This window comes from Lytechinus variegatus, chromosome 10, assembly GCF_018143015.1.
Source record: "Lytechinus variegatus isolate NC3 chromosome 10, Lvar_3.0, whole genome shotgun sequence".
Taxonomy (NCBI): Eukaryota; Metazoa; Echinodermata; class Echinoidea; order Temnopleuroida; family Toxopneustidae; genus Lytechinus; species Lytechinus variegatus.
Window position 1 is genome coordinate 9244030 of NC_054749.1, and position 18725 is coordinate 9262754.

The 18725-nt window shown below is 37.9% G+C and overlaps 1 protein-coding gene across 1 annotated transcript; it reads right to left on the reverse strand.

Moving 5' to 3' along the window:
* Positions 1–327: 327 nt before the first annotated feature.
* On the reverse strand, positions 328–6132 carry LOC121422601. Its single transcript, XM_041617753.1, has 3 exons — positions 5693–6132; positions 5148–5221; positions 328–4593 (listed from the first exon to the last, which is right to left on the reverse strand). Exons 1-3 carry the CDS (start codon positions 6130–6132, stop codon positions 3599–3601), a joined length of 1509 nt encoding a protein of 502 aa, XP_041473687.1. The 3' UTR covers positions 328–3598.
* Between the last annotated feature and the right edge of the window lie 12593 nt (positions 6133–18725).

Sequence of the window (18725 nt, forward strand, 5' to 3'; positions counted from 1 at the left end):
GATACAGCTTTGATATAAAAATACATATGAATATATATATAGTCTACATTTATGAGCAAAAGATCAACAAGTAATAATATATATAGGGGAGACTGGGGAGAAATGAGAAATTTTGGCATAATCAGGACAGATTCCTTGTAACTTTTTAAATTTTATGTCAAGCTAGGCCATTATCAAAATGTATTTACTATAGATACTGAAGTATATAATGAAGTATGTATTGCCACCCCTACATTATTCTATTTTGTGTAATTAATGATTTTTTAAACCCTTAATTTTGGGGTAACATGGGGCATCCCGGGGTGCAATGGGACATCAGGGGGGGGGGGGGGGTGAAATGGGACATATGGGGTGAAATGGGACGACCACAAAAAGAATTAATAAATCCTCACTTTAGGAGATTTAAGTTAAAGCAAATGTTTTTTAATGAAGATATAAGAAAACAGATGAATTTTTTAACAGAAGGCCCTTTACAAGCTCTATTGACAGCCGCTTGGTTGAGGGAAAAAAACATAATCGCAGAACATTATCCCTTTTTACAAAGTGCATACAACATTCTCGCCCTTCCTGAAAGTTCTTTTTTTTCTTTCCTTTTCCTCTATTTTTTCATTTAAAGATTACACTTCTACAATTAATGAACACACAATGGGCCATAACATTAAATTAAACATCGTCTTTTGAAGAACACAAACAATGCTAAAAACAACTGTTGCATGCAAGAACACTCAACATAAGAACAAGTAAAAAATATGATAACAATTGAACTATTACATACGAATTCTCTCATAAAATCATTGTTTTCCTTGAATATTAAACCTCTTAGTATAAAATTAAAAAACGTAAGCTTTTGAGTCTAGTCAACACAAAGCTGCTACAATGTAATTGTACTGACATTTTTCCTCCTTGAAAACCACAATTATTTGTAAAACTATGAAAAATAAACTTCTGGCATACAATGTGAGTGTCACACAGAATTGAACAAGTCACATTAAGAAAACATTTAATATGTTTTCTTTCACCCAATCCTATCCCATGAGGTACATGTAAATTTAAAAGTGGGCACAGGGGAAAAGGGCACTTCCTCTTTTTAAACCCCAAAATACTTTATACTCTGTTTTCTAGTAATCTAGATTACTGTGTTATAACTTTTACTGCCTTTTAATAAGAAGTAATAAATTATGAACAAATATGTAACACAAATGAAATCAATTGAGTTGATTTTTTTTACAGAAAGCAAGAAGAACTTGTTTACATTTGTATATAAATTGGGAAAATTATCTCGTCAGTTGTCCAAATAAAACGTTATATTGAAAGTGTAACTATCCTTTGCTTCATAGGTGTTGTAGAAGTACGCCCTCTACGTTGCTCCAAGCGTTCTTGGTTCTATTTCCTTGATATGTTGTGTTAGAATCCAGGTTAGCAGGTAATAGTGTCCGGACTTGACGGCCAAACATTTCTGCAGGGGATGGAAGATGGGCATCTACTGGAGAACATCGTAGATTGAGTAGAGCGGGAGCAGTACTTTCTCCAGTTGCCTGTGTTTTCTGTATGATCCGAAATGATCTCTGTAGGAGATCCTAGAAGTCCAAAAGATACCAGTAACAGCATTCGCCACAGCTGCACTTGTCGTGGATGTCAGTCAATGTACGACTGGAAACTTGGAATGGTAATCTACTATCAGTAGATACTGTACTGTATTCAGCTCAAACAGATCCATGCCAACCTTGGTCCAAGGGGTGATAGGTACCTCATGAGGAATGAGTGGTTCCTTTCTCTGCTCTGGCATTCTTTCCTGGCACTGATTGCACAACCTGACATTCTCGTCAATCTGGCGATTAATGTTGGGCCAATAGACTGACTGGCGTGCCAAGAGCCTCATCTTCTTTATACCTGGATGCCCTTTGTGCAATTGCTGCAGGATATCCTGTCTCATGGATTGCGGAATAACGACCTGCCGGCCTTTGAAAAGGACACCTCCAGACACACCTAGCTCATTACGATATGGCCAGAATGGGGGAATACCATTCTGAAGTTCCTGAATGGTTGCAGGCCAACCTTTGTGAGTGAGTTCTTTCACGTGCTCTAGGATGGGATCCCTGACAGTCTCCCTCTGCAAAGCTTGCTGTTTTATGTTATTTTTCAATAAGAATGTCCTGCATAATTTTGTGTTAATTATTTGATAGTTCACCACATGTAAAAAAAATATCAGTTCGTTCTGATAAGGTAAGGAACACTATAATACATTACATGTGCATTCATTTTCAGCAAGGAATCGTCTCATTCACCCGTTAAAGTCGGTCAAAGAGTAGTTCGTGAGGACGAAGCTGGTGAGGCCGCCAATGTATCGTGCCTGTATCAGCATACCATTTCCTAAATGCCCCTTTACTCCCTTTGCTGAGGCGCGGTACATCCTAGGGTTGCCTAAAAAATACTTCATCTTGTACTGGCTGCTGAAGAGATCATGGTCACCTATTAGTATCGCACTGTCCACGTCTCTATCGTGATATCCATATTATAAGAGAGAAAAATGAAACACAAGCTATCGAGACGATGTTCCTAGAGTTGACTGAAACCACGTGAAGAGAATTCAAGCATTTGATATCCATAATCATGTCCCTTCATTTGGTATCATTCATTCATCAAATGACCATAGGCTAATTCCCACTTGAAAAAAAAAATATGTCAGTGTTTCCCATAAATTGTCAAAGGATGAGAGGTTTAAGAATAATGTCCAGCTGGAAACTTAATATGTCAGTGCTGTGATAAAAGCACAATGCTCACTTTGTTCCTATCTTATCTTTACTCTGTTCGAAGACCAGTTGAGTCATACTCTTACTGGATAACAAGGAAACGACAAAAAACAACTATACCTGTGTTTTTTGTCAGGAAATTATTGCTTATTATCGAAATCTAAAATATATCAGAAGTCTGCAAAAGTGAAATTAAGAAATAACACCCTGTGGGGCCTCCATTTTGAATTCCAATATGGCTGCCGAAATCAAAATACCCTCTGTCCTTATTTCCAGTTCTATTGCACCTAGGAGTTCAAGTGTTTTTGATGTCTAGAAACACAATGCCAATGTCAGAACTTGCATCTGCGGTAATTGATTTCAAGATTGCCGCCATGATATACACAATAGGTGACAATATACAATATGCCCATGTTCTTGATACTTTTAATCATATTTCAAATGAGCTCATTTCTCCCTATAGCAACAATATAGTCGTTTTTGCAAACCTGTGAATACCTACGTAATATTTGCACGAAAACAAGCACACAGTTCAAACATATACACTGTATATCCATTTCGGTGATTTGAAACATGTTGGTTGTGTCAAAATCAGAGGATTCTCAGATGGCCACAATGTAGTCCGCGCTAGTGCAACCATTAGGCTTTGACTTTCCCAAAATAAGAGTGTTGGACAGTTCGACTCCCAGGTAAGGATGTTGGCTAACCTCTTGGAGTGTCCGGCAGAGGAACCAATAATCAGCGAACAACTGCATTGTTGATGAGATGTTTGTCGAGATTTTTGTGGTATAGATGAAAAATAGGAGATAAGGATGTCCTGTCCACATTTATCTGTTCTGATCTCCTACTTATAACATACTCCACATTTGCAAAAGTGCAGTACATTCCAGCTTTGTCTTGAAGCACTTGCAGTTCCCCTTGCAAGATTTGATGCAGTTACATCCAGTGAATGCATGAAAGAAAAGCAATCCTTTGGCCATCTCTGGGGATATTGCACGGGCAATCTCATGGATTGGAATGTACCTGAAATCCTTGCCAGTTCCAAAAGCCATCCAGAGTTGCTCTATGTCTGGCAAGTCCTGGAAATGGGCAAGAGCGAGCACAACAACATCAGTATCAACAGTTCGTATCATTGCTCTCTTGAACCCACAGTTCATAGCATCTTTGACATGAACAAGGATCCGCGTATCTGCTTCTTCATGCGAGCATGGTTGAAGTCCATCTGTGGTGTAATCCTCTCTAGAGGTGACAACAGAGTCCAGTAGGATGGAAATGATGACCTTGTCACCTGTGTCCTTGGAAACACATTGCTGTCCTAAGAATCGGAAGAGTTCATCCTTGTTGTTATCATTCCGCAAGAAGTTTTTCCAGTTCCCTGGAAGCTTCACATTACCAGACACCCTCTTCCTTGTGCCTGTACCTCTGTTTGCTCTTATTGAAAGCTTTAAACTGTTCTTGAGATACACAAGATCAACGCGCTTGACCTTTCCAAGTTCAAACAAGATGTGCGGGATGAATGCTTCCTGTGCATATTCAGCGAAGGTTTTCGATTCTTTAACTGGAATCAGATGCACAAGCGCCGCACCATCAAGAACTGTCACATCTGTAGATGGAGTGTTTGTGACAGCTGACGGAGTATTGATGAGAGCCTCAAGCAATCTAACCAGATCTGATTTGGTTCCTTGTTTAAGTGTTCCAGACGAAGAAAGTGATGGGGGATATTTTTGGTTTTCATGCTTGAAGAACTCTTTGATGTCACCCTCTCTTGTCTGACTGGCAATGTATAGTCGTGAGAATCTATTGTTACCAATTCCTTTGTACGATCCATGAATGGATTCCCCAACTCATTCATCACAGCAACGAGGGAACGCACATCATCAGCAAAGGATTTTTGCACCGATGGACTCTGTTCATGATGCTTTGGATTAGTATCCGCAGGTGACTTGTCAGCACTGCTCTCATACTCTTCAATGGCCATTGCTAGATGCGGCCTTGCCAACATCCATCGTCGTAGGGCACCTGGATCTTCTGTCAGACCGATGGCTCCTCCGTTACCCTTGACTTGGGCATTCACCTGCTCATGCGCATGATCCAAACCAATTGCAGAGAATAGATTCCCAGTTTTGTTTGATGTGAATGCACCATGCATGAAGTGTTCATGTACATGTGGGCACTGCTCGGCACGCCTTGCGATGTCCTTTATGTGTACAGGGATCCATCGGGGATAGTGGATATGGTCTAACGCAAAGAACCATGGAGCTAGTTGAGGCAATGTCTGCGCGTACAGCTCAAAATTTGATGTCCGAATTGATCGCACAAATGCCAACAAAGTCAGTTCCAGATCAAGCACTGTGCCCCAAAATCGAAACATAGGGTGGAACTTGCTTCGCTGCTCACACCATTCCGTGAAGCTCTCCTCGGAGACAGGATCCTCATGGATGGCTGATTCTTTTTCCTCCCTAAAAGCTTGCCTTTGGAGAATGTACAGTGAAGAAGCAGTAATTTGATGGGCTCTCCTTGTCCGTGCAACATGTGATGCATGAATGAAACTATCCGCTGTCCCTTGTGTAGCAACTCCTGCTTGGGCGATAGCATTACTCCAACCAGTCCCATCAAGCAAATCACCAAGCATTTTCAAGAAAGCCATTTCGATATGAAGAGGGCCTAACATCACATTCTTGTCTTCACCATAGCGCTCATGGAATCTTCACTGGATCTGTTTCCCAAGGGCATACAAAGGTTGGTCCATCGTCAATACTGGTGTTTGTCCTGGGTTTAACAAGTGTGTTGCTTTTTGGTTGGTATACACGCAATGCATTATTGTTGCGAATGAGTGTGATACTTCACGAATAATGGCATCAGTGCAATTGTAGTCCGCAGCATACATGTATGTTGCATCTGCATATTTGCACGGTAGCAGCCCAAGACACAAAATCACCAACCGAAAGGTCTGCTTTTCCAGCCATTTTTTCTCATTACTGCGGTCTTCGTTAAACTTGTCTCTATCTGGTCGCATTGGTCCGTAAGTCACTGGTGCTTTGTATTCCTTCGGCATGGATGGTGCAGGCAAGATGTTTGTGTATGCCAGAGGAAGAGGATGGATACGCTTGTCTGTCTCCATGTCAACGAGACCTACCGGGTCAGCATCTGTCCCTTGATTGTTCTCAGTGGGGTGCTGACACAAGGAATGGGCGGTTCCATGAAAAGAGCCAACTGCTGTCGTTGCGCTGGGATTATGATCAATGTTGTCAACCTGTCCTGTCGTGAAAAGATTGTTCTTCAACTGAGGCGGGCAGACTACTCCATCCCCCTCAAAGCGATTGATGATGGCATTTGCGATAGATGATATTTTGAGAACCCGACAGAGATATTGACAATCCATGCTTTAGGAGGCTGTCAATCAACTCACGATTTCGTCTGCGCATGAACTTTCAGGCCTATGTAAGTCGGTACAGGGACCTCTCTGTCAGCGTTATGTCAAACTGCATCTTTCTTCACACGATTGCCCTGTATGCTATTGAATATTATGAGTTCACTAATAATTCGAGCTGCTCGTGTCGACGAACCATCTTTTCGCATCTGCGACTTGATACTCGGACCATCAAGGATCATATTGACCAGTGCCAGCAGTCTGGTAGGAACTGTGTTTACAGCTGAATCATTTATCAAGGATCCATTGAATTTTCTGCCATGGGAGAAAAGTTGTTTCCTGATAATTAAAGCTGCCTTTGCCAGTTGTAGCGCTTCAGAATCATCATCAAAGCATGTCATTTGGATGGCATCTCCGATCGCAGTGTCGTATGTCAGGAGAACATCTCTTCCTTGCCTCACAGCTTTCAGATATGGACAATGCAATAGGAGTCGCTCTTTCAGGCGGGTTGAATTGACCGTTATCTCTGTATTGTCCGTACTCAGTTCCACCAGGCGCTCTGTATACACAAAGACAAGGTCGGCAAGATGGCAGACAGGAACACTAGGCCCAACAATACTCCTTTCATCAATGTAAGAGATCAGCTCCGCTGATCAGCTGAAGAGATCAGCACTTTTCCTATGATCGTAAACTTTGTATTATTATATTTAACTGTTTGAAAGTTAATTTGAAATCATGATTCATCCCACCAAAATACTACAACCATAGAGATATAAAAACAAGGTGCATGATTTATGGGCAGTGTCTACCTTTTGTCAATCTAGGCAGCGATCAACATTTAAAACTCTCCATAATCCTTTACTTATATTTCATTGGGCAGTGAAACATCAGCACAGGTCGCCCCTCACACCAATTTCTCATAAATCAACTCACCTGTTGTATAGATCCGACAGGCAAGTCTTGTGATACTTTGCATCCAGTGCTATCATATCACCTGGGGCCAATTTAGCCAGGAGTCTTGTATCTTGAAGCTCTGTGGCATACTTTTCGAACTGTCTGGTCCATCCCAGTTGTAACATCATGCAATCCTGCAGTTCCAGCTTCTTTATCACAGAAAAAACAAAAAGCTTGATCCTGTCCAGTGGAATGGTTGTCTTGAACACTAGTTCGTCTCACTTTAACTCTGCTGCTGCAGCTGTTGCTGTTGTCTGGTTCCAGTTCACGCTTTTCTATTTGCCGATCCAATTTCAAGTCACTGAACATATTCCGGCCAGTCTTATGCCACATTGCTTTGTTCGTTTGTAATGTCTCTTCAATGCCAGACCCATCATCTAATTGTTCAGGAACAACATTCAAAGGAACTTTGCCTAGTTCTTTAAATTTTAACAGATTTGTTGTGAATGACTGATAACTTGTCCTTTTAGCTTCATGATTCCCTCGCCCTGTACCCTTCCAAGGCTGGGTAAGATATTCTGACGATTTCTCTGGACAGAGAATGCAGAGGGTCCAGTCCAATGGCGGCCGCTTTACTTCAGCCAGTTCTCCAGGCTTTACTAGTCTGAACAGCTTCGATGTCATGTATCACACAAGTGCTGCTGGACTGTGGGTTAGCATCTGCACATCGGCACACTTGCTAACTATTGCAATTCTCAACCCTTTTATTTTCCTCTTGATCCTGGAAAAAGAAGAAATGGCATATGATAAAGCGATAAGCAATAATCATAGTGAAAGACTTGTAAGAATATAGCAAAAAGTGTTAAAAACTTCTCATTGAAGGTTTTAGCCAAATGCAGTGCTGCCAACACTGCCTGAGACATTTTAAATTTTACTTGGCAGGGTTGAACAGGCAGCTTAAACAAAATTTTACACAATGATTTGAATGAAAAAGATGAAGCATACTTCCAACAGGTGAATCAAATATCTTGTTCGTTGGACAATGATATCTATTGCTTTAAAAGTATTCGTTTGAGTGTCAAAGTAATTCACTTTAAAACTGGGTGTATTTGCAGGGATCTTTATGTTTTATTTTGAAATAACTTATTTTCAAATAACAGAGGCATTTATTTCAGCTGCTGCAGCTTTTTGGATGGCTTATTTCTAAAGAATAAAGGCATTTGTATCAATGCAGCTGGTTGGAAAGGTCTGGGCTTTATTCTATTTATTCTATACTGTATTTATTTGCTTTAGTACTACCTTAGCAGCTAAAATATTGCCTGAATCTTCAAATGTCTCACGCAATAATGACAGCCCTGCAAATGCGATATAAACATAGTGTAAAACATGGTGGCCATCTTGGGATGTATCATGATAGGCTGTATTTCAAAATACAGAAAAAAGAATACGAAAATATCTTTATGGAATGCAAAATTAGATTCATCAGCCCCCTCCCCCCCAAAAAAATATTTTAAATGTCCAGCAAAACATATCATACCCCACTGTTTTCAATTTCTCTTACGCTTCTTCGTTAAGATACAATTATAGTGAATGAATGCTAAACTTACCTAATTTTGTCCAACCAGAAGTCCATTCTTCGGAAGAGAAGGTGCATGTCTTCAGAAGAGAGGGTGATTGTCTTCTTCACTATCTGATGAACAGAAAGAGAAAAAAATTGTTTTCAACCTTTTTTTCATGCTTTTCTACATACAATGGAGACCAAAATTAGATAATATTGTATTAATTTTTAAATTGAAATAGGATGGGGTTGGGTGTTCAAAGATTTAACAAAAGTAAACTATTCTTTATTTTCAATTTTCTGAAATTATGCATCAGATGATAGAAAATATCATGAATATAATTTTGGAATAACATATAGCTTGTCATGTTTTTATTGCTTTATTTTGATGTCATAATACAAATAAGTGTACATGAACTGTAATATGTATTTCTGTATGTACCTTTGTTGGTACATGTATAATACTAATAATATGATGCTACACTCTTATTTTCCTGTAATGTCTGATTTGAAATGGAAATTAAATTCATTTATTTATACAATATTTTGTGCATTCGTGTATTGTATCTGGATTTATTTGTAAGTTTGGCATTTTTTTTCACTTCTCTGTGGTTAAGTCACTAATCACTATGTTGGATTATTCACAGAGATAACACTGTTATCTCTGTGAATAAATACACTCTACCACAGTGTGAAATAGTGTTCACTCTGTGTTTCACAGTGTGCTGCCTGAGTGTTTCATTATGTGGTGTGGTGTATGTGTCTCACATTGTGGTAACTGTGTCTCAGTTTGGTGACTATATGTCAGAGTATGATGAATTTGTGTTACATAAATTGATGAATGTGTATCACAGTGTGGTGACTGTGTGTCAAAGTCTGATCACTCTGTACATCTGTGTTTCAAAGTGTGGTATCAGTGATTCATAATTTGATGACTGTCACCTTGTGGTGACTGTTTCACAGTGTGGCAACTGTGATTCAGAATTTGAAGACTGTTACCATTTACCATGTGTTGACTGTTTCACAGTGTGATGGATGTGTCTCACAGTGTGGTAACTGTGTCTTACAGTGTGGGGACTGTTTTTCACAGTGTGATGGCTGTGTTTTAAAGTCTGATCACTCTGTGCATCTGTTTTAAAGTGTGGCAACAGTGATTCATAGTTTGATGACTGTTACCACGTGTCGAGTGTTTCACAGTGTGGTAACTGTCGTGCAGTGTGCGGACTGTGTTTCACAGTTTAATGAATGTTTTTCAGTGAGGTGTCTGTGTTTCCCCCATTGTTCATGAGGTAAAGATGTGCAAGACAGGGTGGTTTTTTTGCATTTGTCAGAAATTTCATTGCTATGGTAACTAAGTACATCCAAAAATCCGGGAAAACTCCTTGTGAATCAAACTACTTCCCCAGTTCTTTACCAGTACTTATGAGTGTTGGCACAGATATTCATCTTAGGATAAAGACATGCAAGATTCATTTTCTAAATGTGTTCAGAACTGGTAACGCCATAGGATGGGGCTTTTAATCACCTTCAGTGATATTTCTGGTTATTTCTAAGCCAAATAATAAAGGGATATTCTGGGCCGAAAATAACTTTTGTTATTAGATTAATTAAATAGAGTAAAATTCACTTAGTAAAATGCTGAAAATTTCATCAAAAACTGATAACAAATGACAACGTTATTGAATTTTTAATTTCAGCAATATATTGTTGAAACAGTTATTTTCATGTCATGAATATTCATGAAGAGGGCTGATGATGTCACATCCCCACTTTCTTTTGTATGTTTTTACATTAATGATTTATTTCTTTTCATACATGTGTGAATGCGCATACATTCGTAATTCCGAAGCTTCGTTATTCCGAAGGTTCGGATATTCCGAAGGTTTGTTATTCCGAAGGTTCGTAATTCCGAAGGTTCGTTAGTCCGAAAACGAAATGAGATTCGTAATTCCGAAGGTTCGGTAGTCCGATAACGAAATGATTAACGAACCTAATTTCGTTTTCGGACTAACGAACCTTCGGATCAATGAACCTTATTTCGTTTTCGAATTAACGAACCTTCGGAACAACGAATCTTACTTCGTTTTCGGATTAACGAACCTTCGGAACATCGAACCTTATTTCGTTTTCGGATTGTCGAACCTTCGGAATAACGCCACAAATGTTTGGATTAACGAACCCTTTTACGTTTTAGGATTTAAGAACATTGATGTATAGGCTATTTACATGTTTCGGTATTACGATCCTTCGGAATAAAGAACCTTCGGAATGACGAAGTGTAACCGTGTGAATGATATGTGGGTTTATTTTCAATTGGTCTACTGCCAATTCGTCCACTTGCTAAATGATCTATCATTTTGTCTAACATCAGTTTGTCCACTATCCACATGGTTTAATCCCCATTTCGTCCACTCACCACTTAGTCTAATAACCAGTTGGTCCAATAGCCATTTAGTCCATATACCACTTGGTCTAATTTGACTTAGTGTAATTGGACAAATTGACATAAATAAAATGGACATTAGGCCAACTGGTTATCAGACAAAATAGTCATAGACGAACTGGTGATTAGATGAAGTGATGATTGGACCAAATGGTTTGGTTGCTAGACGAAGTGTTTATGGATGGAATGGCATTAGACTAAATGAAGAAAGGCCATGTGGTGAGTGGACATGTTGGCAGTAGACAGATTGGCAATTTACCGATATGTCTTTCATTTTGTCTCGCCTGAACGAAGTTTTGGCGGAGATGTAGTGATCACTTTTTCGGTTGGTGTATTAGTCCATTTTTGTTCGACTTGCTCTCATATCTGCATCAAGTGTGATCACACTTGGTTAAACGACATTAACAATGACATTTATTCCTATGTCACCCGTAGAGTGGGTATTGGAGAAAACAATTATACAAATGTACAAAATCATCAATAGTATTTCATCAAGTAAATTACAAATAGAGTAAATTTTATAAAAGTTAAAAAACTACAAATTTTAGCATTAAACATAATTTGATAATTATGGTTGAAATAGTATATCCTGAAGCTTCAAAATATAAACAAGTGGAATGCCTCTGGCCGTCTCACCTGCATCACGCGGTTCAATATAGCAGCAGTGCTGACTATAAATACTACTCTAACTCGCACAAGATGTTCAGTGATACATGGTTACTCTTATGTCCAAGTTTAATGAACTAGACCACTTTTTATGAACTAGACCAATAAACTTACAGAGATATGATGGTGGTTATTCAACGAAAAACCCCAACATGGCCAAAGTTCATTGACCTTACATGACCTTTGACCTTGATCATGTGACCTGAAACTCGCACAGGATGTTCAGTGATACTTGATTACTCTTATGTACAAGTTTCATGAATCAGATCCATAAACATTCAAAGTTATGATGGTAATTCAACAGATACACCCAATTCGGCCAAAGTTCATTGACCTTTGACCATGGTCATGTGACCTGAAATGAGCACAGGATGTTCAGTGATACTTGATTACTCTAATGTCCAAGTTCAATGAACTAGACCAATAAACTTTCAAAGTTATGATGGTAATTCAACAGATACCCCCGATTCGGCCAAAGTTCATTGACCCTAAATGACCTTTGACCTTAATCATGAGACCTGAAACTTGCACAAAATGTTCAGTGATGCTTGATTACTATTATGTCCAAGTTTCATTAATCAGATCCATAAACTTTCAAAGTCATGATGGGAATTCAACAGATATCCCCAATTCGGCCAAAGTTCATTGACCCTAAATGACCTTTGACCTTGGTCATGTGACGTGAAACTCATGCAGGATGTTCAGTGATACTTGATTAACCTTATGTCCAAGTTTCATGAACTAGGTCCATATATTTTCTAAGTTATGATGACATTTCAAAAACTTAACCTCAGGTTAAGATTTCGATGTTGATTCCTCCAACATGGTCTAAGTTCATTGACCCTAAATGACCTTTGACCTTGGTCATGTGACATGAAACTCTAATAGGATGTTCAGTAATACTTGATTAACCTTATGGCCAAGTTTTATGAACTAGGTCCATATACTTTCTAAGTTATGACATCATTTCAAAAACTTAACCTCAGGTTAAGATTTGATGTTGACGCCGCCGCCGCCACCGCCGCCGTCGGAAAAGCGGCGCCTATAGTCTCACTTTGCTTCGCAGGTGAGACAAAAACTGACATACGATTTAAAAAAAGAAGAAAAATGCAAGCAACGACATCATCATGTCCTTGGCTATTAAATCGCAGTTGAAAAGCTCAAAATATTAGGATCCTTTGATAATACCCCGGGGGGCACTTACATTGACGAGTGGATACCATGCGCGACCAAAAAAAACCACGTAAAAAGGATGTATTTTTCATGATAGGGCACGTTACGTACGTGACGTGATAAGGGTGTCAAAAACACAAAAATATTGAAAAAAGGGTATCTATTTCGCTCGGAAAAATATACGTATTTAGGGTCAAATATGCTGGGATGATGAAACAAAATCCAAATGTTTTATAAAGGATGTCCTTTTGCCCAACACTACGTGTTTAGAGTCAGATTTGCGCGAGGTGTGGAAGGTGGGGCCGTACTAAACCAAAATAATGGTGTCTTAATGTAAAACCGACGACCGACAGACGCGTGACATAACAATAAAATATATCTGTACTTGTTTAGGGGTTCATTTCAGGGAATGCTTGCTAAGAATATCGTTTTGTTTCCAATACTTGTTACGGGCAGTGTTTCACACGCCAATACATGTTAAGGGGTGCATTTTCAGAATATGGAAAGTACGTGTTTAGGGTGCTTTTCAAGACCTCGTGGTCGCGCAACATGGTATCTACTCGTCAATGGAAGTGCCCCCCCCCCCCACACACACGTGTGTGTTGTTGAGGATGATGGTTCAAAGGTTATCTAGGGGTCATAAGTTGAAGTTTTTGTTCAACTTGCTATCATTTCTTTATTATCAGTTGTCAATTAATCCTATTTCGTTAGTACTCTGAAGAAATTATTTGATTAAACACAATTCAATACTTATCATGTAAATACAAAAGAACAAATTGTGATGTGACATCATCAGTTTGCTCAACCCGGCAGATATGGTTCCGAATAAAGTACGATATCTGCTTTTAAGAACGATACCTGCTGGCGGATACCGTATCCGCCGGTGGAACCAAATCTGCTGCTATACCGGCAGAGACAAACCTCACCCAACCTACGGTAGATGGGGACATAGAAATGTAGGTGAAAATGTAAAAACTTTCAATTTTTTTTATACAAACGCCAAGCATGCCAAGTGTCCGTATCGAGTTTCATCGGGAAGTTTTGAATTAGAAAGTTGTTAGAATAGCTTATCCAGGAAATTCCGGGATAGGCTCTATAAAAGACCTAAAAAAAGAATATATGTTCTTTCACCAAAGTTCTATTCAAGGCAATGAAAACAAAATTCCCTAGAAATCCCATATTGGTGATGATCGTAGTTCCCATTATTTTCTTTGAATTTCACGACGGCCACCATTTATTGGAACTGAGCCTATTCAGATAAACCAATACATAATGATATTAAAATCATTTTGATTATTTACCGAGAGGAAGCTTTGTTGACACAATTTTCTTGATGAAAGTACACGGGAAGTTCATATCACTATACTTTGACATTGTTTATCCAATTACGTTTAACCTATTAAAAATATTGCCGCACGATTGGTCAGAGGTAAATCAGTGATCACACGCTGGAGATCCCGTACCCAAGGGGGGGGGGGGTTAATGTGAATAATGTGAAGCATGTATTGAAGCCTTTACTTTTTGTGTTTTACAGAGGTGTTCGAAAGCTAAAAACATAGAAGGAAATCACATATTTTCACAGTTAGAAAGTAAAATTTAAAAGGTTAAATTTCATTTTAGAGAAAGCCCACATTATATAAATATCCCGGGATAAATATGTCTAAAATTATAAATCTGTTCATAAAACCGTCAAGCATTCCTCTGCTACTGAGGGATGTAGTCACTAAATTATAGATGGATGGGAGTATATAGGTACACATGGCCGCCAAAAGTTCCACAACCAAGAAAAAATAAGAAAGAATAAACGAATGATAAGGGGGTAAAATGCGGTTTATTTTCGAAATATTAGGCCAAAATATGCCGGGGGAAAAGAGTCATAAATGTTTGTTTTTGTCACCATTTTTCGTTTAATCCGACCATTGGTTTATTGCAAAGGATGGCAAAGAAGGTAATCCGACTTTGAAAAAAGTGGAATAACGCACTTCAATAACACCTTGAAACTCGATGGCCCGTATTCTGAAGTCTGCTCTAATTTGATAAACTATTGTCACATGTTGTAGTTTAACTATGGATAGCCCATTGTGACATAAATGTCAAATAGTAGAGGTTCAACTTCTAGCAAATCCGGGAGGGTAAAAGCATAACTCGGGCACTAAACATAAGAAACATACAATGTAGTCAAAATTTCGACACGTTTGGCTTTCCGTAATTTTAGCACAGAATTAGACTAAGGTTAACCCATATTGTATATATCTCTATGGGTTAACCCGACTTCAGAATACATATAGATGTATAGCATTTGATTGTGGTGAGTAAAGGGGGTTCGAGCTTAATAAAAAATAAAAATTGAAATACTGACTTATACATTTGACCAGAATTAAGCAAATAAAGGGCTTGCTCCGATTTGTTTGAATAGTCTATTAAATTACAGTTATAATCATAACTTCGTTTACAGACAATGACAATCCGTTTCGGGGTATACATCGGGCAATGTCTCTTATCGCTTTGCATAGGCTTCCCCGGCCGAGTTCTGCCGAAAATATCACTAAATTTGATCTTTAGGCGTTCAAATTCAAGCGATTCATCCTTTACTGTCATTCCAGTGTGTCTGTTTCACATTTTATTTTAAATCAAGATGTGCTTCTTCAAATGGTGGATTTAGATCAGGTTTAAATTCAAATTAAATGTTTCTATCAGATTGACAGAAACGTTAAATTTTGGCAAATTTGAGTGGAGCCAGATATTTCATGGTGTTCTGCTGATTCATCATCTTTGAACAGTCACTTCGATAATTATTCCATTGACTTAAAACAATGATATCTCATTTTGATGACTTATTATGTCATTAAAATGAGATAATAGGTCATTAAAATTACTATGTCGTTTTAATGACTTAGTACGTCATTAAAATGAGATAATTATGTCGTTTTAGCGACTTATTATGTTATTAAAATGAGATAATATGTCATTAAAATGAGATATTCTCACTGCTAGCTCCCAACAATATTGGTCACAAGCAAATATTTCAGGCCATTATATAAAATTACAAATGGCTCATATATCGGCATTTATGAAGACATTTTACAGGATCCAATTCATCATCTAATTCTTCCGCCAATCAAAATAGCTCCTAAGTTGGTGATATTTCTTTCCAATTTAGAAAAAGGATCGAAGTTTAGTATAGTTACCTCCAGAGAATCAGTGTTAGATCGAAAATGAATATATTTTGCCTTCCTGTTATAAATAGGCTCGTGCGCCCTTGACGAGAATTCATTTATTTCAATCGGTTTATGACAGTACACTACGGAAGCAGAATTACTTTCAAGCCGCAGATTATTTTCTCATCTTCGGAATAGCATATTTCATGATGATACAAGTTTCAGCAATGATATCACAGTCATCTATTGTCCTGAATATCGGAGGATGCACCAGTGTTGTTTATTTACTTGTGCTAGCTATTGACAAGAGTCTGGAAGAGAATGATTTCCGGCAAAAAAGGTCAGTAAATCTATTTGAACCAAGAGAGAGGGAAGGGAAGAGGGGGAAGGAAGATAGGAGAAAGGGATAAAAAGGAAGTAGAGCGGGAAAAAATCTTATGTCCGCGTCTAAGACCCCGTTCTCATTACCGACTTAAAACCGGAAAATGGTTTAAAAATGATTCTCTTGTTGAATATATTTATATAATTTGTATTGTATCTTATAGAGGATATTTATATCCTTTTGCATGCCTATAGGATCAATCATAATTGACATTATTTTGTCTTCGTCTGTGTTCTTCACGTCACTCCCTTGTTCTTCACCACTTTCTCTTTTTCTTCTACCTCACTCATCAAACGGCACCGGGGCAAGTGCTTAACGACAAGTCACAATCAATGCGCGTTTGCTAATATTTTTTAATATAAAGACGTTATAAGTCACCCTGAAACATAATATCATTGCGCGATTTCGAATATTTTTTCAATATGAAGACGTTAAGACGGAATGTTATATTTTCTTTGTAATCATAAACATGATGCGTATCTAAATGAATGTAAGTTCGAAGTGCGAGTTGAAAAAAGTTTATTTGAATATAAGGAGAAAACTTCAAAAAACAAAACTGTAAATTTCATCAAAATCGGATGTAAAATAAGAAAGAAAACAGTCATATGCACATCCTGGTCGGTATGCAAATGAAGAGACTAATGACGTCATCCACTCACTATTTCTTTTTGTATATTATAATATAAAATATGAAAGTTTCTAATTATCTCATCAAGTGAAACAACGATTAATTCCTCTCTGAACATTTGGAACTAGCACTGTTTATGGTTCAATCAAGTTGGTCCTTAAATGTCATATTTGTAAAAAAATAAATATTGTATAATTATTTATTTGTTTTTAGAAATAGTGAGTGAGGGACATCATCGACTGTTTCATTTGCACGTCACTGAGTTGTGCATATCACTGTTTGTAAAAATAAGCAAAACTTTTTTATTTAGCACCCGATTTTTATGAAATTTTCAGCGTTATGCTAGTTTGATTTTTCTCTATTTATTCAAATCAACGTTTCTCTAATGTGTACTTGACCTTTAATCACATCTTAAAAAGGGGAACAGTTAAAAATACTCTTTTAAGGAATTCATGAAGATGATAGGTATCTCATTAAATAAATCGACCTAATACTATGCAATACGCGGGCAAAACGCGAGCCTATATTTTTTCCAAAATCAAGATCTTAAGACTAATTATTCTTGGCACTTTTTAACATTTTGTTTTCATTAATGTGATGGATATGTAAACAATGCGAGCGTCGGAAGCGCGATCTGAAAAATGTTGATATTTAGACCTGCAATCGGGACATTTCATGCAGAAGAAATCCCACGATGTGTATCCAAACTCAATGCAAACACGAGGGGTGAGCTGAAATTTGTGATATACTTACCTGAACGGTAACAAAGAAAATTTTATGGACCATTTGTAGGAATTCATGGAAAGGATACGTCATGTACGTATTTCATCGGCATAATGCCAGCGCGAAGCGCGAACCGGTTTATAAGTGTGACTTTGAAAAAGAGAGGCTGCAAGACGTAGAAATATTGTCCAACTCCTTTATTAGGCCAAGCTTTCGACCGTGTAACCGGTCTTCCTCAGGGCTTTGAGGGACACAAAAGAATTTAAACGAAAATAAGGATGTCATGCAACAGAAACATAATCTAAACAAGCATGCAACGGATGTTGCATGACATTCTTATTTTCGTTTATATTCTTTTGTGTCCCTCACAACCCTGAGGAAGACCGGTAACAAGGTCAAAAGCTTGGCCTAATAAAGGAGTTGGACAATATTGCTACGTCTTGCAGACTTTCTCTTTTTTTCAAAGTCACTCTTATATCATATTATGATGCTGTATCTCGATCATACGAAACCAACTGAAGGCAAATTATCGATATAAATATGTGTATATATATATATACAGCGTGTATAAAAAAAAGGGACAGGTTTGAAAAGTCTATAGAATTTTTGTTTCAAATTATCATATCTATATTTTGGTGTCGATAGGTGCTCTGAAGTATTTTCCTTCAAATGACATCAAAATAACTTAGTTTCGTTCATGCTTGAGCGAACACGGAGTGTTTTAGTCTGGGATTAAAAACCGTAATGGCATAAAATATTAAATATGGTGGTCAAGCACAGAAACTTGGTGAAGAATTCAATAACCCCTCGAAAATAGGATTCATGTCATTTATAGGTACCATAACATAATTTGTTTCACATAATAACGGGATTTGAATCATTACAAATTCTCCCAATTAATAATGCAAATCTTCTTACTTGGGTAGACAAAAAGTGTTCTTTTCTTACTTATGAAGAAAAATTCAAAGGTAAAAGAAGTT